This window comes from Phacochoerus africanus, chromosome 6 (genome assembly GCF_016906955.1).
Source record: "Phacochoerus africanus isolate WHEZ1 chromosome 6, ROS_Pafr_v1, whole genome shotgun sequence".
NCBI lineage: Eukaryota > Metazoa > Chordata > Mammalia > Artiodactyla > Suidae > Phacochoerus > Phacochoerus africanus.
In genome coordinates, this window is record NC_062549.1 from 77,917,882 (window position 1) to 77,938,117 (window position 20,236).

General features: G+C 45.7%; 1 protein-coding gene across 1 annotated transcript; it reads left to right on the plus strand.

Moving 5' to 3' along the window:
- Positions 1-7,096: 7,096 nt before the first annotated feature.
- Positions 7,097-15,939, plus strand: ALKAL1 (ALK and LTK ligand 1). The gene is made up of 5 exons (XM_047782968.1): positions 7,097-7,604; positions 9,842-9,895; positions 11,543-11,623; positions 12,762-12,839; positions 15,801-15,939. The coding sequence occupies exons 1-4, from the start codon at positions 7,439-7,441 to the stop codon at positions 12,824-12,826; spliced, it is 366 nt and encodes a 121-aa protein (XP_047638924.1). The 5' UTR covers positions 7,097-7,438; the 3' UTR covers positions 12,827-12,839; positions 15,801-15,939.
- The last annotated feature ends 4,297 nt before the right edge of the window (positions 15,940-20,236 follow it).

A 20,236-nucleotide genomic window follows, 5' to 3' on the forward strand; every position in this document is an offset into this window, starting at 1 on the left:
TGAGGTGGGGGTCCATTTCTACCATGAGGCTTGAGAACCACAGCCCTAGCCTCCCCTGTTTCTGGGAAAGGACGGGCCTGGTGCCTTTTTCAAGGAAGGCATGTGATACAAGGGCCCAGAACTGAGCTGAATGAAAAACAGAAATGACCACCCCCTGAGTTCCCGTTGTGGCTCAGGGGGTTAAGAACCCACTACTATCTATGAGGACACAGGGTCCATCCCTGGCCTCGCTCAGTGGGTTAAGGGTCTGGCGTTGCTGTGAGCTATAGTGTAGGCTGGAGGCTGTAGCTCTCATTGGACCCCTGGCCTGGGAACATCCATATGCTGTGGGTGCCACTGTATAAAGCAGAAAGAAAGAGAAAGGAAGAAAGGAAGAAAGAAAAAGAAAGAAGGAAAGAAAGAAAGGGAGGAGTTGTCATGGCTCAGTGGTTAATGAATCCAACTAGGAACCATGAGGTTGTGGGTTCAATCCCTGGCCTCGCTCAGTGGGTTAAGGATCCGGTGTTGCCGTGAGCTGTGGTGTAGGTTGCAGACATGGCTCAGATCTGATGTTGCTGTGGCTGTGGTGTAGGCTGGTGGCTACAGCTCCAATTCAGCCCCTAGCCTGGGAACCTCCATATGTTGCAGGTGCAGCTCTAAAAAAAGACAAAAAAAAAAGAAAGAGAGGGAGGGAGGGAGGAAGGAAGAAAGAAAAAAAGGAAGAAAAAAAAAAGAAAAGAAAGGAAGGAAGGGAAGAAATGGCCGCCCCGTCAGTTTGGAGAAGGGGAAGGTCAGAGTTGAAGACATGCACATCTTTCCTACAAAGGTGCCACCTGAGAGGGCAGAGGGATGAACGTCTCAAACCAGAATGCTGGGCCCACAGCACTGAGATGGTGGGCAGCTCTGGGAGGTACAGCCGCACCTGAGACAGAAAAGGGCAGGGCTACTCGCAGTAACACGGCTAAAGGGACAGAACATCATTGTCATCACTGCCTCCATGTTTGATGTCCTCAGAGAGAATGGGAGGTGAGAGGGGGAGCACAGAAGGTCTCGTCAGGTGAGCGGTCTGCATGACCTTGGGATTGAACCGGGCGTGAGGTGAGGCCAAGGAGAAGGGTGCACCTGTCAGGGCAGGCGGCTCAGGTCGGGCCACCGGCTGGGAGTGCAGGGCCAGCCCGCAGACACCCCAGAATGACGCTGAGCAGCTGGGAAGAAAAAGACCGGCTGTAAAATAGAAAGTAACTAATTCCCTCATAAAACTGTCAAAAATCCCCTTTGGACAGTTGGGTTTAAGTAACCATATTAATCACTCTCAAGAGATTTACAAGGAGATTAGCAGATAAATAAGGTAACTTTTTTCCTTAAAGGGCTCGAATCGGTTTTATATTGAAGACTGTTTAAGATAGAGGATGGAAATTTAAACAGACTTTACAGTAAGCTTAAGGAGCACAGCCACTCTGGAGGGCTGGAAAATTTCCCTCTCACTGCATTTTCAGCTCAACCATCGACCTCACTCAGAAAACATTCATTAATTTAACTTGTGGCGCTGAGTCCATTCATAAGAAATAAACCATCGTGTGAATGGTTTATTTAAAACAATAAATAATATTTCTATCTCTAGATCTCAAATTATATTTTTCATTTTTAAATAAATGAACATCCTTTCAGCTCCTCAATAGATAAAATAAAACGAAAAGCAAGTTAATTGATAGTCCTTTGAGGCATAAAAAGCCATTTCCCCTGTTATTCTCATCATTTTAACAATCTAAGTAGAAGGTGATACTTTCTTCAGAGGATTCAAGTGACAAGAGTGAATTCCTTCATTATTAAGGATGGCAAGCAATTCATTTGTTCCTGGCTCGTAATAACAATGGATTTATGTGAGTTATTTTAGCAGAAGTGAAAGTTTCTCCCCTGCATCCTGTCTCATGGCACCTTTTCTGTTCTTTGGGAAGCTGGCACTGCAGACAAGAGCGCAACACTGTCCTGCCAATGAGGAAGCCAGGACTCAGCTTGTGTGTGTGAGATATATATATATATATATTTATCATATATATCAGTATCATATGTGATATATATCAATGTAATGGGCTGTTATTCAGCCACAAGAAAGAAGGAAATTCTGCCGTTTGTGACAACATGGATAGAATTTGAGGGCATTTTGTGAAGTGAAATTAGTGAGACAGACAAATATCGAAAGACAAATATTGTACAATCTCTCTTATTGTGGAATCTAAAAAAGCTGAACGCATAGAAAGAGACTGGTAGCCAGTGGCCTGGACTGCAGAGGAAATGCATATGTGTTGGGTACAAACGTCCAGTTATTAGATGAATAATTCGTAGGATGTCCCATATAGCATGGTGACTGAAGCTGACAGTACTGTGTTATACACTTGAAGGTCGCTTAGAGAATGGATAGTACATGTTCTCAACACACACAGACGCATGAGGTGACAGAGGCCGCCCTAAGCCCACCGTGCTCACCATTCTGCAGTGTGTGTGTCACGTGAACGCACACTACACAGCCCGCCTCCCCCACCCCGGGATTTCACAGTATTTTGACAGCATGTCTCTCATCTGATCCTGAAAACAACCTAGGGGGTAGGAGGGTCGGGAAGGCTGAAAGGAACCACGTGCCCTGGGGACAAGGGACAGGGGACCAGTGTAGCTGAGCCAGCGCAGGAAGTCTGTGGGTGTGGAAGGGTATGGAGGGGACACCCGTGCTTGGAAGAACAATTGAGAAGACTAGTTTAGCCAGACAATAAAATAAGAACAAAAATTACAGGAGTTCCCTGGTGGCCTAGCAGCTAAGGATTGGGTGTTGCCACTGCTGGGGCGCAGTTTGGATCCCTGGTCTAGGTACTTCCACATATGCTGTGGGCGTGGCCAAAAATAGTAACCATTACAAAAGCTGCAGGCAATGACCCTTTGAGAACCAGGATGGTTTGGGCTCGTCACTGTCAGACTGGCTTTTATGATTTAGTAGGAATGCCGCAGGGGTTGGAGACTCTGTTCTGACGCAGGAACTTAGGGCAGCGCAGACAGAGGTGAGAGATGTGGGGGCTTTGGGGCTGCTAGGAAACACAATGCAGGGGTGGAAAAGAAAATCAGGCACTTCTGGCAATTCACTATCATAGTCTCTCCAGAACTGAAGTCACTACTGCCACCTATTGGTGAATAAGAGGCCCATCCTTAGGCTGAGCAGCGCAGAAAGAGTAACGTTTTACCAGGTGCTGGCAAGAAGCTTGCTGATTTCTCTCTGTCAGCCCACCTCCAAATATTTATTGATCTCTATTCAAAAGTATTGAGAGGAGTGAAAAAAAAAACACTCTGTCTTCGGCTGAAAAGGTTTAGGATATGGTTTAAGAGATAATATAAGCCAAACAGTTCCCTGCTAATCTAAATGCAATGTGAGGTCCCAGCAGGAGAATTTGATAGGACTCATTAAGTTGCACTGGCTGAAAGGGTGGTGGTAGGCGGTCCATTCAAAGAGGACACACATAGAAGGAGGCTTTAGATGTGGTCAGAGAGGGGGCAGTGGGCCCAGGTCTAGGGGGCCCAGGAGAGCTCTCAACAAACAGCCTGAGAGTGACCTGTCCCAAGCTTTCAGCCAGCTGTCCTTTCCGGGGTGTGTGAGATGCTCTGAGGGCACACGAACATCTTCCTCTTTAAAACTGATGCCATCTGCAGGCTAAAACCCACTGCAGCCATCTCCTCAAAAGGAGCAGGTCCAGATCCATCCAAAGAAATGACAGTATTTTTCACATCACTAGCACAGGACAGAAAATTGCTGATGCTGAACTAGAGAATCAAATGGCAGCTGGTCTCTGTCTGTCCTAGGATTTATACCTTTGTATTTATTTTAAAGGAGACTAAAATTAAGTCTAACCTAAACCTGGCAGTCACTTAAAGTGGGTAGGTGGGTGAGTAGTATTCGTGCTTTGCAGAGGGGAGACCGAGGCTTGGGGAAAGTTAGAGTCCCCAAGGTCACACGGCAGTGAGGTGGGACAGCTGGGATTTGAAGCCAGGTGGAGGATTTCTGACCCCATTTTCTGGAAATGCCACTTTGCACTGTTTCCTGTACTCTGTCTTCACCTGCGTGAACAGCAGCTACTTGAAACGGCGTATTTACATTAACTTGCTGATATTAAGACCCATGGCTGATTTTTATTATTTTAAGCAACAGTCCAACCTATACTATCTTGTTTCTCCTTGGAGATCCGAGTGGTGTCTCATCATTCCCTTCCCTTCGTAAGACATTGAACATGTAAGAGTTTCTTAAATACTTCCAGATTCCCATCTTTTCCTTGTTTTGAATGATTCCCCATCACTTGGATGGTTTATGTGCACTCAGCTCAGGACATAAATGTTTAAAAAGTTTGGAATGATTCAAACATTTGCCTAAGAACATCACCACTTGTTGCTTTATCTTTGTATCTGAGTATCTCAGCTCAGAACTATGACCAGAACGCACGATGAGGCACTTGCCAGAGAATTCTAAAGAATGTCTCTTTCCTCTCACTCCCTCTAAGTACATCACTTAGATGATTCAGAATCATAAAAGCCACATAAAGGGGGTTCAGACTAAACATGTAGGAGAGGAAGCCCACCAAGTAAGCTTTTTATAATTCAGACATAATTTACTGATATCTCTAAGACTGCCATGAGCGTGGGGTAGCTACTGTGACAGCTGTCACGGGTGTTTGCACGCGAGGTCCACTTTGTTGCTTCCTTCAGCAGAGGCCATTGCTGTAGGATCAGTAACACGGGTCTCCAAGGAGTAACGAGGTACAGCAATACTGTGGTATATTCTCTTCTGGCCTAGTCTCGCTTAAATGGATGTATGGGCAAGGAGTCCCGTACAGAGAAAAGCAATTTTCCAACCTCCCTAGACCGAAACATCTTCCTTTTATTTAGGTGCTGCCCTACCCTGTAAATTTTCTTCTTCCTGTGATGATAAGAAATATGGAATACCTTGCACTCAGCATAAGGAACAAAAGTTCTTCTGTCCACTGTTGGCTCAGTTTAACTCTGTGATTGTGAGTGAGACCAGCTGTCACTACACGATAGGTTATGGATTCTTTGTGTTATTTTCCTGACTTTTAGTATAGAGTTGAGGATTTTGTGTCATCCATTGTTTTATTATAGAGTCTTTCGCTGTCGTAATGTAACTCACTAACTCCAAAGCTTATTAACGAAATTCTGCAATGGTTTGTGGAAATTGCATGTTATCAGAAAACCGGTTTGTTGTAGGAAATGTTAGTCATCAATACGGCTATTATTTATTCATTTGTTATAAATAACCTTTCGAGTTTTGTCTCTTATTCCCCCCACCTTATTTCCTTGTATAATTGTGTGAATCACAGAGGGCCAGGTAGATTAAAAAAAAAAAAAAAAAAGCCAGGAGATCCCATTGTGGCTCAGTGGTTTAAGAATCCAACCAGTATCTCCAAGGATGCAGGTTCCATCCCTGGCCTTGCTCAGTGGGTTAAGGATCTGGTGTTGCCGTGAGCTGCAGTGTAGGTTGCAAATGCAGCTTGGATCTGGCACGGCCATGACTGTGTTGTAGGCCGGCAGCTGCAGCTCCAATTTGACACCTAGCCCGGGAAACTCCATATGCCACAGGTGGAGCCCTAAAAGAAAAAAACCCAAAATTCAACACATATTTGAAAAATAATTTTTTTTTGTCTTTTTGCCATTTCTTGGGGCGCTCCCGCGGCATATGGAGGTTCCCAGGCTAGGGGTTTAATCGGAGCTGTAGCCACCGGCCTATGCCAGAGCCACAGCAATGCAGGATCCGAGCCGCATCTGCAACCTACATCACAGCTCACGGCAACGCCGGATTGTCAACCCACTGAGCAAGGGCAGGGACCGAACCCGCAACCTCATGGTTCCTAGTCGGATTCGTTAACCACTGAGCCACGACGGGAACTCCTGAAAAATAATTTTAAGCAAAGTTAGAGTTAGAATGGAAACAACCACATGAAAACTCCTGACCGTTGAAGCTTAGGTCTTTGATACCCAGCTAAGGTGGGTAATAGCAAGAAAGAAAGGAATCAGGGAACTCCATATGTGTTGGAGCATCATTGCTGCTGCTGGAAAGCAACAATGCTTGATGCCTATAACAAATGTTCTTGGAGTGTCAGCTTACAGATTTCCAGCTGACCAAGTTGTGCTGTTTGAGAATCAAAATAATGCATACTTTTTGTGAAAATTATCATGAATTCTTAATGTTACTCAGAGGCCTAAAACATGATTCTTCCATCATATTTACAGCAGTAGCGGGAGCCAAGGCAGTGATAACACCAGATCCTTAACCCACTAGGCCACCAGGGAACTCCCTGTGGAGGCTCTTTTCACTGTTTTCCTACAACCCTTAACCGTGTGTGTGGTGGGGGAAGGCGGAAGTCATTCTCATATTCTGCTGCGTTTGCGGTGGAAACACCAGATTCTTGTGTTTCTTTAATAGAAAGGTGAGAGGAAGCTGCAGTCTTCGCCTGTTTAACACCTTCCTCAGAAGAGTTTCACTCAAAGACATGATTTCACAGGGCTCTTGTAAAGCGTGCTTTGTTTGCCCAATTTCCTGGACGTGTTGGAAACACCAAAGCCTAGAGAGACTATTTGAACAGCTGGGATTACTTTTTGGGGTTTGTGATGACGAGACCTCTTTGTGGGGTGGTTTAACGCCCAATACAATTATTTCTTCCCTCTTATATTCACCTGTTCAGCTCGTTGCATCTGACAAGATAATTAGCAATCAGTTGATCAGCGAGCAATTTCAACATTTCTTAATTAATTTAATACAAAGCAGTACAGAGGGCTAATAAAATGACTGAAATCCCAATAATTTACAAGTTGAGAGATGCGCACTTTATTTTAACAAGTAGCCTTAATCTCATTTTCTATTTTGGGCATCGACGAAAACGCTGGAAAGCAGTTCTTTAAGGAAGAAACCCCTGTGGACTGCGGTCTTGGTCTCTGCTCAGGGCTAGATGGGGGGTGGGGTGGGGTGGCGTGGGGAGCTCATGGGAGGCGGGGCTGGGGTCTGGCGGGGCGGGGCGGAGCCACTGGTCCCCCAACCCCAATCCGGGAGGGGGCGGGGTTAGGGGCGGGGCTCGGGCTCTGGGGACCCACACCTTCCCGCTCGGGAGCCGCGTCTCTGCAGCCCGGCGCCTCTCACACGCTGCTCGCCTCTGTCGCGACCGGGAAGTTGCGGGTTCTCTCGACCCCCGTGGGCTAGGGGGTGCCCAAACAGCCGCAGAGCCGAAGATCGGCGCCGTCGAGGGCCCTGAGAGCAACCGCGAGCCAGGACTCGTTCACGTCCCCAGGCAGCCCCGCGTCCCCGCCCGTGTCCTGGTCCCTCCCCGAGGCGCGCAGGTGTCGCCCGCCCTCCGCCTCAAGCCGCGGACGCTTACCTCCGCCCGGGACCCGCTCGATTTACGGCCGCTCCCGCGCGCCCATGCGACCCGCGAGGTCAGGCGCCCCGCTGCCCGCGCTGCTCGTGCTGGCGCTGGTTCTGTCCCCGCACGGGACCCAGGGTAGGCCCGGGGGCCGCAGGGACGCGCGTGTTGTGGGCGAGGAGCCGAAGCCCTGGCTGTCCCTCCCCGCCGCCTCCAGGAGCGCAGGTAAGCAGCCCCGTGTCCCCGCCCTTTGCCCGCGCCTGGCTTGGGAGGACTCGTGCAGCGCCGACGGGACCTTGCGCGGGGCAGCCTGGCTCATGCACCGCGGACGACTGGCGGTCGCTTGACGCGCCCCTTCCCGGTGGGGGAGGCCCTGTAAGTGGGCTGGCACAGAGCCGCAGGACCTGGGTTTCAGCCCCAGCGGTCGAAGCTCAGCGGACAGGTTGGCACCTGGCGGCAACTGTCTGGGTCCCCCGGGGTTTGCGGGATTAAGTCGGATCTCTGGCGTCAAGTGCTGGACGCTCCTTGGTGCGCTTCCCGCCCCCACCCCCGCCCCAGGAGCTGGAGCAGAGGATGGATGGGATGCTGCGGGGGTGCTTAGCCCACGCGCTGCGCTCAGCTTCCTAATCAGTTCTGGGCGCTCAGGTTCCAGGCTCCTTAGCTGCTGGAGGAGCGGGGCAGGGGCAGGGGGTGGAAGAGGAACCAGAAAAGGTAGTGGCCACCATGGGGGGCGGGGGGGGGGGCGTCCTAAGACACATTTACTTTCTTCAGAGAATCTGATCTGTGTTGCTGCTTTTCTTTTTTCCTTCCTTCCTTCCTTTTTTTTTTTTTTTTTAATTTAAAACCTTGCTGGCATGAGGCTTAAGGTGCAAATGTGAAGGCCATTTGGGGGAGGTTATTACAAACAATTACAGATGAATATTCTTAGTAGCTTAGTAGTAGTAGTGTGGCTGTTATAGCCTGAGATGTATGTATCTGAACTGTTCATTTTCTTTTAAGTGGGAGTTTACCATAACCTATAGGACATTTCAGTCCCTTTGTTCTGGCTGCAGCCGGGTGAGCAAGTTAAAGGAAGGAGACAGGCGGGATGCTGCTGCCCAGGAACAGTCACACCAGCCTGGTGGCTCAGTCTTGTGTAATGAGACAACACGAGTGTGTGGGTCTCGGGTGGATTTTGAGGTGGAATATCCAAAACTAAGTAACAGGTTGGATGTAGTGGGGGGAGAAAGAGGAGGTCAAGCACACCTTGTGGATATTTGGTCGAAGTAAAGAGTGGTGCCAGCTGTTGACCGAGGTTGTGGGGGAGGAATGGATCTGGGGTTGGGGGAGTCAAGTGCCCAGTTCTGCCCATGCTCCTTTCAGCTACCTACAGGGTCCTGCAGTGGCAAGAAGGGACCAGGTACCTCTGCTGGCGGTCTGGAGCCCAGGGGCTGGGTCAGAGAGACTAGGGATCAGCAGATAAACAGCTACCAGGTCATGTGTTCAGTGCTCATCATTAGAGTCGGCTTGTAAGGACATTACAACTTTTAAGAGAACACTGCATAGGTTTCAGGTGTACAGCATAATGATAAGATGTTTGTAGACATTGCAAAATGGTCACCACAGGAAGTCTGGTTGTCCTCTGTCACCATAGTTTTAGAATTGACTCTCTTGGCAACTTTCAGACATGCTCTACAGTGTTACTAGCTCTAGCCCCAGCTCTCCATCGCATGCCCAGGACTTACTTATTTTATAAGTGGAAGTTGGAGTTCCCGTCGTGGCTCAGTGGTTAACGAATCCGACTAGGAACCATGAGGTTGCGGGTTTGATCCCTGGCCTCACTCAGTGGGTTAAGGATCCAGCATTGCCGTGAGCCTTGGTGTAGGTTGCAGACACGGCTCGGATCCTGTGTTGCTGTGGCTCTGGCACAGGCTGGAGGCTACAGCTCCGATTTGACGCCTAGCCTGGGAACCTCCATATGCCATGGGAGTGGCCCAAGCAATGGCAAAAAAAAAAGACAAAAAAAAAGTGAAAGTTGGTACCTCGTGACCTTCACCAGTCCACCTGCTCCCAGCCCCCCACCCCTCTGGCAACCACCATTCTGTTCTCTGTGTCTATGAGCTTAGTTTTGTTTGGTTTGTCTTATTTTTAGATTCCACATATAAGTGAAATCATATTGTGTTTATCTTTGTCTGATTTATTTAACTTAACAGAATTCCCTCTAGGTCCATCCTTGTCCCAAGTGGCAAGATTTTATTATTTATTTATTTATTTATTTTCCTGGCTGAGTCCTATTTCAGTGTGTCTACATACCACATCCATTTATCCATCAATGAACAATGAACGCTTAGGTTGTTTTGGAAATAATGCTGTGATGAACATGGGGGTGCAGCTATCCTTTGGAATTAGTGTTTTGTAAGGATGTTTTTAATGAAGGATGTACACTCGAGAAATTCTAAGGTTTTTTTTTTGTTTCTTTTCAGAAATATTCCCAAGAGATTTGAACTTAAAAGACAAATTCATAAAGCATTTCACAGGTAAGCATAAACGTTATCAGTGATTCAATTAAATACAAAGCTTGCTGGAAAGTAATCTATTAGGGATTGGAGATATGAGGATACATGTCTGCAAGGGGCTCACAGGCCAGGCAGGGGGCTAAACAGATACCGTTACCTTGTATTAACCGTGATGTAAGCCAGGTCTTGGTGAGTAATAGCAGCATAGGCAGAGTTTCAGGAATACACAGGAAGCGGTCAGTTTTGCCAAGAACCACCAGGAGAGGCTGAGGACACAGCGTGTAAGTTGGGTTCCAAGGCTTTCTCAGGTGAGAGAGGCATCCTGGCCAGAAGGAACCCTCTGTGAACATGGTGTGGTCTGTGCAGAGTGGTCAGTGCGGCTGCACCAGCAGGCAGTTCATTTTATTTATTTTATTCCCCTTTTTTAAAGGCCACACCAGTGGCATATAGAGGTTCTCAGGCTAAGGGTCTAATCAGAGGCACTGCTGCCAGCTTATACCACAGCCACAGCAACACTGAATCTGAGCCGCGTCTGCAACCTACACCCCAGCTCACGGCAACGCTAGATCCTTAACCCACTGAGCAATGCAGGGATTGAACCTGTGTCCCCATGGATAGTTGTCAGGTTCATTACCACTGAGCCACAACAGGAACTCCCACCAGTAGGCAGTTTAGGCGAGGGTGTGTGTGGCCCTGGGCAGAGTGGCTGTGTTGAGACGGTCTTCAGCCCCCAGTGCGTGCTAAGGGATTTGGCTGTGCTCCCAGCCAGGGGTATGAGGGAAGGGTCTGGAATGGGGCAGAGCAGACTTCCAGACCCCCTTGACTGTCCTTGACACTCCAGGTCCTTCAACCTTGTGAGTCACTGCAGTCATCCCATGGCCACGTTCTGGCCAATCAGGCATTATTTTGGGGCGCACAACCACCTCTGTGCCATTCCCAGTCCCCCCACCTTTCACTGTTTTCCACCTCAGTGGAAAGAGGAGGATGTGGTTTCCCACATGACCAAAGCCCAGGGCCACCTTGAAATGACGGTGGAATGAGAGGGTAAAGCCCGCGTGAAGCGTGAGGAATCTCCTGAAGCTTCCAGAACCCTTTGAGCTCTCCTGCCTCTGCCACTTTGGCTCAGAGCAGACTCCAGGTATAGGGCGAACGCTGAGGGGGACTGGCCTGGGCTCGTGGGAAAGATAATTGACGTCTCGAGGCCCCGTCCCCTTTACAGTGGATGCTGATCAGACACAAACTGCTCCAAGTCGAAACGGAGTGTCTCTGCCTATGAACGTTCATTGCTATGAACTAAAAACCTGAAGACCAGAAAGTGGAAACCAAGGATATTTATATTTCTCTTGCTCACGTCCACGCGAGTCACCCTCTGTAGGTGTCCCCCTCTGTCTGGAGCTTTTCCCTCTTAATTATTCTGAAGCGTTCTCCCCACATTGAAGGTTCCCTTACGTGAGATGTTGAGCGCGTGGACTGAGTATTGAGGATTTTTCACAGATCACACCTCGCTGCCCGCCCCAGAGTCTCGGGGCAGAGAAGTGCCTGCAGGCAAGGTCCTTTAAGGGCGTGGAAAGGTGTGCCCAGCTGCATGGTCTCCATCCATAAAGCGCCAGCAGATTCGCTTGGAAATACACCTATGTGCATCGTAAGCGCTCTTTTCCTGTCCGACAGGGCCGGTCACATTTTCAGCTGAATGTCGCAAACATTTCCACAGGCTCTACCACAACACCAGGGACTGCTCCACGCCAGCCTGTAAGTAGCTCGGGTCCTTTCTGCTCTTTTCAAACAATCTTTATCGAGCAGGAAATGCGTGTAATTCTAAATTGCCGCTGTCTGCGAGTGGAAGTAACAGACTAAACACCGTAAGCTGTTTATGATCCTGATGGTACTTTAAGGTGCGTGTGTGTGTGTGATGTTGGCACCGGAAGGAATGAAACCACCTTCCCGTTGGGACTGTTTCAGACAAATCTGAAATTAGCCAGATTTCCTTAAGGACCAAAATGTTTGTCAGGATTTAAACCTTTTATCATTTTTCAAATTCCTTGGCATAAATAAGACACTCGCTTATATAAATGAAAAAAAAAAAAAAAAAAAGATGGCCATGACGTATAAGTCAAAATTTCCTTGTAAATTTTAAAAAATAGTTTCATATCACATCATTGATATGATGAGTGATAGACTTTGCTGAGTAATGGTTGGGGGTATTTTAAAGGTTGTCTGATGAATTCTTTTGGATACTTAAGTTACTGAACTGAGTAGCAATTCCAAACATAATATTTAAATGCAGTCCTTTAAACTCTGCCCAAATCATGATTTAGTTTGGTAACTCAGTTGGCTGTTTGAAAATTCCTTTCTAAATCTAAACTTTCTTTTTAAAGAAAATGAACTCAAAACATTTTGTATCTTTTTAGCTAAACAGGTCATCTTGAGGCTTGTTTAATGTGACTCGGGATGTTGAATCAGAGCTGCGAGTTTTTCCAAAGCTACTGGAGTTAGTTGACCAGGGAAAATGGATTCTGTTGGAATCTAGGCAGAATGATTTAACTCCAGGACAGCATGGAGGCGACACTTGGGGCTTTGGAATGAAACTGCTTACTGGCCAAGAGATTCTTAACATTTTGATGCTATTTTATCTCTAATATGAAGATAACAATAGCATGTATCTGCTTGCATCATCAGGAGAATTAATAAGAAAATCCCGGTTAAGCGTTTGCTTTATTAGATTATTAAATATTAATCTAATGCTTATTAGATTATAGCTATTAAATATTAATCTAGTGCTTATTAAATTATAGCTATCATTATGACGAATGAGTGACAGTGATTAGCATGATTTCCGCCCCATTTGTAGTAACTATATATATTTTTTCATTTAAATATTTTTTTCTAGATTACAAAAGATGTGCTAGACTGCTAAAAAGATTAGCAGCAAGTCCTCTGTGCTCACAGACCTAGAAAATCTACACGAGTATGTATTTATTAATTGTTCTTATTCTGTTTAAGAGCCTGACTTTCTTACAACGTTTGGAACAAAATTTTTAAAAAGCCAGGAAGCTGATTTTAGCAACACCTTATGAACTTCATCTATGGATTTTCTGCTTTGTGTTAAAGCTTGGTTTAAGTGCCCACACTGGTTTACTGAATTAATAAAAAATGTCCTTGATAGCGACTGCATTAGGATAAACAGCTTTTTGGCAGCCTGGCCAGTCCTGAGTGATTTTTAAAAAATATTTCAACATTTGATATGATTTCATCATTGTGCAGAAGCATACGCAGACACACATTAGATGAATAAAACTATTTATTTTATTTTATTTTTTTTTTGCTTTTTAGGGCCACACCCACGGCATAGAGAGGTTCCCAGGCTAGGGGTTGAATCGGAGCTGTAGCCGCCGGCCACAGCCACAGCCACGCCAGATCCCAGCCACATCTGCAACCTACACCACAGCTCACGGCAACGCCGGATCCTTAACCCACTGAGTGAGGCCAAGGACTGAACCCACAACCTCATGGTTCCTAGTCAGATTCGTTTCCGCTGCACCACAATGGGTCCTACTGTTTAAAGGTTTACTTTTTAAAAACTGGCCTAAAAGTTATAATAAAAGTACATATAATAAAAATAGGGTTCTAAAATGTTGGTTCATGCAATATTGGTAATGAGAAGAGAGAAAATACTGGAAGAACAGAAGAGAAAGCAAACCATCAAACATATGATGAACATGTAACTGTTGTCTGCCCTAGTATACAATTTGCCAGAGTGAAATGATTGGTGAGAATTTTCATTCTGGTTAAATTACCCTAGGATCAATCCCTAGGGCAATAAGGTATTTGCATGACCTACAAAAGTAGGGTCTGTGCAAAAGAGTGCAAGGTATTCATTTCTTTGCAACAATCTTTTTTGTTATAGTTGATTCATAATGCAACAATTTTTATATTAGTAATTCTTTCCATCGTAGTACGAAGTTAGCATTTTGGGGGGGGGGTTGTGACAGCGTTTCAGTGACAGGAACAAGTCTCTTTAAAGAAACTTAACTTTTGGAGTTCCCACTGTGGCACATGGGTGAAGGGCCTGGCATTGCCACACCTGTGGTGGAGGTTGCAGCTGGCAGCTCAGATTCAATCCCTGGCCCCAGGGAACTTCCATATGCCGTGGGTGCAGCTGCAAAAGAAAAACAGACAAATAAAACCTCAGCTTTTGTGGCGTAGGCCAGCAGCTATAACTCCAATTGGACCCCTAGCCTGAGAACCTCCATATGCTGCAGGTGTGGCCCTAAAAACCAAAAAAAAAAAAAAATCCCACAAATGAACAAATAACCCCCCCCCCCCAAAAAAAACCCTCCGCTTTTGAGGGTGGAAATCAAAGTCTTAGAGAACCTGGAGTCTGGAAGCATCTATGAATATCTTCTTCTGGCCACTGTAACCTAATCTATCCTATACAACTGCGTGGGAATTTACTAAACCTATCTGACAGGTGTGTTGTCATGGTTACTGAGGCAGTTCTGAGCAATATGTGTTGTTGCTATTCTTATTTAAAAAGCAATTATAAATTAGTAATAATAATTGTCACTCTATAATAATCTATATATTTAAAGCTGTGAAACTAAAAAATTTCCTCTTTTTTAGATTAAGACCATGAACTAGATCATTTTAATCATCACTGAACTCGATCATTTTTGCGTTCAGGGGCAAGATTCTCAAATCAGTTACTCTCAACTTGTTGAGAACCTTTTGAATAAGGAAAAACATGAATAAATTAAGAAAATTCAGTGGGCTCTTGAAATGACCTAAATCAAGTCATGTTTATCTCATTTATTTTAATATATTTTATGAGAATGAGTAAACTTACATAAGTTTTAAAAAATAGCATAATAACTGGAAAAGTTCTCAAAACACTTGGTACTACATATAATTTTTATGTATTTATTTATTTATTAATTGCTTTATAAGGCCACACCTGCAGCACATGGAGGTTCCCAGGCTAGGGGTCGAATCGGAGCTGTAGCCACTGGCCTACATCACAGCCACAGCCACATCCACGCCAGATCCGAGTCACATCTGTGACCTACACCACAGCTCACAGCAATGCCAGATCCTTAACCCACCGAGCGAGGCCAAGGTTGGAACCTGCGTCCTCATAGATACTAGTCAGATTTGTTTCTGCTGCACCGCGACGGGAGTTCCCATATGATTTAAAATATTGTATGCAAGTTATATTCTCCTGAGACAAGATTCATGGAGGACAGAGCTGATGAACAGGTCCCTGCAAACCTGCAGAGTCTGGACATTTCCTGAGGTCTTCTGCAGTCTCATCGCTCATAGGATCTCAGTTACTTAACACAGAATTGAATATTACAGATTAATACATATTAAGAATATTTTGAGTTATTTAGGTGAAATCAAATTCATTTTTTGGTTTATGCAGATATCTTCTTCTTCTTTTTTTTTTTTTTTTGTATTTTAGGGCTGCACCTGTGGCATATGGAGGTTCCCAGGCTAGGAGTCCAATTGAGGCCACAGCTGCCAGCCTACACCACAGCCACGGAAACGTGGAATCCGAGCTGCAATGGTGACCTACACCACACCTCAGGGCAATGCTAGATCCTTAACCCACTGAAGAAATCCAGGGATCGAACCCATGTCCTCTGGATACTAGTAGCATTCATTACTCCTGAGCCGCAACAGGAACTCCTAAGCAGATACCTTAAAACTGTAATGGGGAAGCCATCATTTAAACTTTAAACCTTTAGTTCTGATGAGCCCCTCTCCCCCTCCACACACATTAATCTACATTCTCAGACTTAGACTAGTAAGACTCCACAGATTCTTGAAACAAAACAAAATAAATTATAACTATACTAAAGCTATGCATATTTTTGAGTATGTTAAAAGCCGCATCATGAATGGCATTTTTTCTTCTCTCCTCCTACAGGCATTTCTTAAGAATGTAAATCTAATTTGAAGGGGAAAAAAGGACCTGGAATCATACCAACTGTAAAAAGAGACGAACCTCCTAATTTTTTTTTTTTTGGTCTTTTTGTCTTTTTAGGGCTGTACCAGCAGCATATGGAGGTTCCCAGGCTGGGGGTCCAATCGGAGCTGTAGCTGCCCTGCCTACACCAGAGCCACAGCAATGTGGGATCCAAGCCGTGGCTGCAACCTACACCACAACTCACGGCAACTCTGGATCCTTAACCCACTGAGCGAGGCCAGGGATTGAACCTGCGTTCTCATGGATGCTAGTCGGGTTTGCTAACTGCTGAGCCACGACGGGAACTCCCTGAAACTTGTAAGTTTATGTTGCATTAAGATGAGTGAAATAAGAGATTTCTCAGAAATGACTGGTGAGCTGTGTCCTAGCAGAAAATGGGATTGTCTTTGGCTTTTCTTATGTAAATTTCTTAAAACAATGTTTAATTCACATATTGCAAATAGAATAGTAAACATTATTCTATTCTGCTTTACTTTTATTATATATATTATTTTCTTATATGGTAAACACTCTATATATGTGTGAACTGTATATTTAATTGTATAAATTATGTCTGAGAGTGCTGAAGAGAAATGATATTTTATATACAATTTTTCATAACATGTTTGTGGAATAATCAGGTACGGAGCCCCCTGTTGTAATTCTAATTTAATAATATTTAAGACCTTTTCAGAATTTGTTGCTTTTATTTGCCTTCATTTGAAACGAACATTTTAGTAAAACTGAAATAGGAAAAATCTGTGGTTTTTTTCTTTGAATTAAAGATGTTTGTAGCAGAGGTTATGTTACTGAAAGTGAGGACCCGCTGCTCGCTTCTCTAAAGCCAGTAGAGAGCAAGTTTGGTGGAAAGGAAAGTTTGCTTTATTTCGGCCAGCTAGGTGGGTGTTGCCTCGGTGATTTGGGGGCGAGGGTGTAGTGTGGTGACCTTGGGATGGATGGGGTGAGGGGTCAGCCCAGGTCAGCCAGCTTCGGGAGAGGCTCAGGCACCTGTCAGATGTGAGGGCAGAAGAGGTCCAGGGAGATCTTTGTACAATATGAGATGTTTGGGGGTGTTTATTTGTATTTATTTATTTAATGAGTGTAATATTATTTTATTAACACTTAAATTTCTCAGACAATGCTGGCCGTGCCACATGTTCAGTTTCTTGAAATAAAGGCATCTAAGGATGCCAGGCTAATACAGCATAAAATACTAACAGCATCTAAGTGGTGTTCTAACTCTACCTGTGTGCACAAGCAGAGGGAGAAGCCCTGTGCTTGGAGGAAACGCTCGGGACTGAACCAAGGTCCTTGGCTGCTGACAGAATCCCCCCTTGACTTCAAACTGGAGACAAACCAGGGAGTCTGTCAGTTTACAAAAACCACTGACTTCAGGACAAATTAATGGATAGATTGGCAGGAGCCAGTTCAGATTGCGGGGGCCAGTCTGACGCGAGCAAGGTTAGCTGGATGGGGCTGTTGCAAGTCCAGGATCCGTCAGTCAGAGCAGCAGTCTTCAGGCAGCGTGGTTAGTGTGTTCTTTGGAAATCGCTGGTTTCATAAGATGCTTTTCCCAAGCGGAGGATGCTGGTTAAGCATTAGCGAGAGAAGCACAACCGAGTAGCTCTGGCTTCTGAGGAGGTGGGGAGGGGTGGATTCTGCAGCAGAAGAGGAAAAATTGAAGCTCATAGGAAGCATTTGAATAAATCGAAAAGTGAACCCACTTGCCATGTGCATTTTTGGGGATAACCTTTGAATACGTGAGTTGTTAGTGGCTGCGTGACCCTGGGGAATTGCCAGGCTCTGTGCCTGCACCTTCTGGTCTGTGTGGGTGGAGCAGGACCTCTCCTCACAGAGACACAGACTGGCTGGTGGTCAAGTGCCTGGAAGGGCCTTCAGCACATGGAGCATCACGTTTTGTTAAGACCCAGACTGGGCAGAAGGGCCGATTCCCGCCTGTCCTTTCCCTGCTGTCCCTCAGACATTGCTGTGACCTTCTGCCCTGCTGTGACCTTCTGGGGAGGGGTGGTGGGTAGGGGGTGGTGAGGTGCCAGGCTCGCCTTTCCGGGTCCACTGCTAACACAGCCGTTTCCACCCACTGGGAGGCGCCAGAGAGGTAGGAACAACCCTGGACATAACAGTAGTGGGCTTACTTTTGAGTTCCTTAATTATCTGCCCCCAGACCAACCTCAAACCAGCCTCTCTCCTGACTTCTTTTTTTTTTTTTTTGTCTTTTTGCCATTTCTTTGGGCCGCTCCCACGGCATATGGAGGTTCCCAGGCTAGGGGTCGAATCGGAGCTGTAGCCACCGGCCTACGCCAGAGCCACAGCAACGCAGGATCTGAGCCACGTCTGCAACCTACACCACAGCTCACGACAATGCCGGATCATTAACCCACTGAGCAAGGGCAGGGACCGAACCCGTAACCTCATGGTTCCTGGTCAGATTCGTTAACCACGCGCCACGACGGGAACTCCTCTCCTGACTTCTAACACTGCGGATTAGCTTTGTTCTCTCTGAACTTTATCTATTTTAAATTTTTTAAAAAATTTTAGTTTGATTGAATTCTTTGGCTGCACCCACAGCATGTGGAAGTTCCCAGGCTGGATATCAACCCAGCCCCTCAGCCATGACAATGCCAGATCTGCAGAGCCGCCAGGGAACTCCTCTTTTTGAATTCCACATTCACAGACTTTTATAGAACATCCTGTGTTGTCTCTGCCTTCATTTGCTCCCCACTAAATTTATGAGGTTTGTCCCTAGTACCGCACGCTGCTGTCATCATCGTTTACAAAGTACTAATTTAGACAGATGCAAAGTTGGCTGGTTTGGATGGAATATTCCCCACTTGCTTGATGATTGTATTTCATCATCTGTCAGTTTTCTCTCTCCTTCGCTGTTATGGATTTTAGGTGCCAACACAGCAGGTATTTTTCAGGGAAAAGATCAGTACCTAAATATTTGCAAGAAATGATAAGGAAGCCACCCGGAGCAGTAGTTTAGGAAGGCTGGCTCACAAGGAGGTCGGGTCTGTGTTCTGCTTTGGCAGCAGGTAACCCAGAGAAGCCTCTCTAGCCCTCTGGGTTTCCATTCTGTAGGTGGAATAATAAGCCTTTCTTGACTCAGCGTCTCAAAGCCCTCGCTTCGTCCACTGTCAGGCACACAGGAGCACACACAGATGGGGACTCTGATTACACAGCCTCAGACTCTATTTCAATTCATGTCTCTTCTAAAAAATGCAGTGATGAATACTCTGTTTCACCGAAATGGAACTTGCTGTCCATGTACAATGAAGCATAAACTTAGCTGTGTGATTTGCTTTTCATGGTTGGAGAAAAATTCAGCTGAAAACTCTTCTGCCCCCTAGTGGACTTTCATGCCCAAACAGGAAAAAAACAAAACAAAACCCAGAAAACAATTTCTAATTTTTGCAGCAAAATATTTTGAACCCTTAAATGTTTAGTTTCTTTCATTTTTTCAGATATATTTGTGTATGCATTCAAAATTACCTCATTTCCAAATAACAGAAACAACCGGTCTTGGATTAAGCCCAAAGAGACCCCCTATGGAAGGATACGAGGGTAACTTATGGGTTCAAGCTTTACCTTTCGGATGGATGGGCACCTGGGGTCCCAGGACTGTGACGGTGAGGATCCGTGGAACTTCCCTCGGGAACACTGCCACGGCAGAGAGTTAGCTTGTAAAACGCTCAGTTTCCATGTTTTTTTTTTCCATTTAAAAGTTCCTGTTCTTGCCAGGGAGGAGCTGATGAGCCCAGATGGGATCCTGTGTTGGCATCAAAGAGTGGGCTTTTTGGGGAAAATCAAATTGCTATTCCCAGGCTATTTTGCCTCCTCACGGGTCCACCTTTCCAACAGTCTGGCAAAAGCGTCTCGCTTCTGTGAAATATTGAACATCTCTTTAACCCATTTGCTTAACTTAAAAGCCAAGAAGAGGAGCTACCGCAGGGGCAAGAAGGAAGAAGCCGAATTCTGTTTATGTTACTAATTCCGCCACCTCGCTGATTTATCGCCGGCTCAGAAGGGCCTTGGTGATTCATGGGGAGCCCTGGCTTTGCTGCAAAGACCTAGCATCTACCTCCATCATCGCTTGGGCTTATGTCATTATTGTTAAAATAGCAGCTTCCCAAACTGGAATTTTAGCTCATCAGCTTCAAAGCATTGGTGGAATGACTTCAAATATGAAAATATCCATAAATTAAGGATGTTCTGACCCATGTTCTAATGGAAACTATTTCATGTGTATGAGAGTGGAACACAGACAGCAACAATTTATTTTGGAATGTATGCCGTGTGCAAAAGCTCAGGCTGAGCAGTTTCTCGTGTTATCTTACTTAATTCCTGGGACTTTAATTATGAGGTAGAGGTGGTTGGCG

Excerpts from the sequence above, each read along its gene's own strand:
- ALKAL1 (XM_047782968.1), top strand. The coding sequence starts at position 7,439 with ATGCGACCCGCGAGGTCAGGCGCCCCGCTGCCCGCGCTGCTCGTGCTG. Across the intron at positions 7,605-9,841 it reads CGCCGCCTCCAGGAGCGCAG|AAATATTCCCAAGAGATTTG; the intron begins GTAAGCAGCCCC and ends GTTTCTTTTCAG. Across the intron at positions 11,624-12,761 it reads GGACTGCTCCACGCCAGCCT|ATTACAAAAGATGTGCTAGA; the intron begins GTAAGTAGCTCG and ends ATTTTTTTCTAG.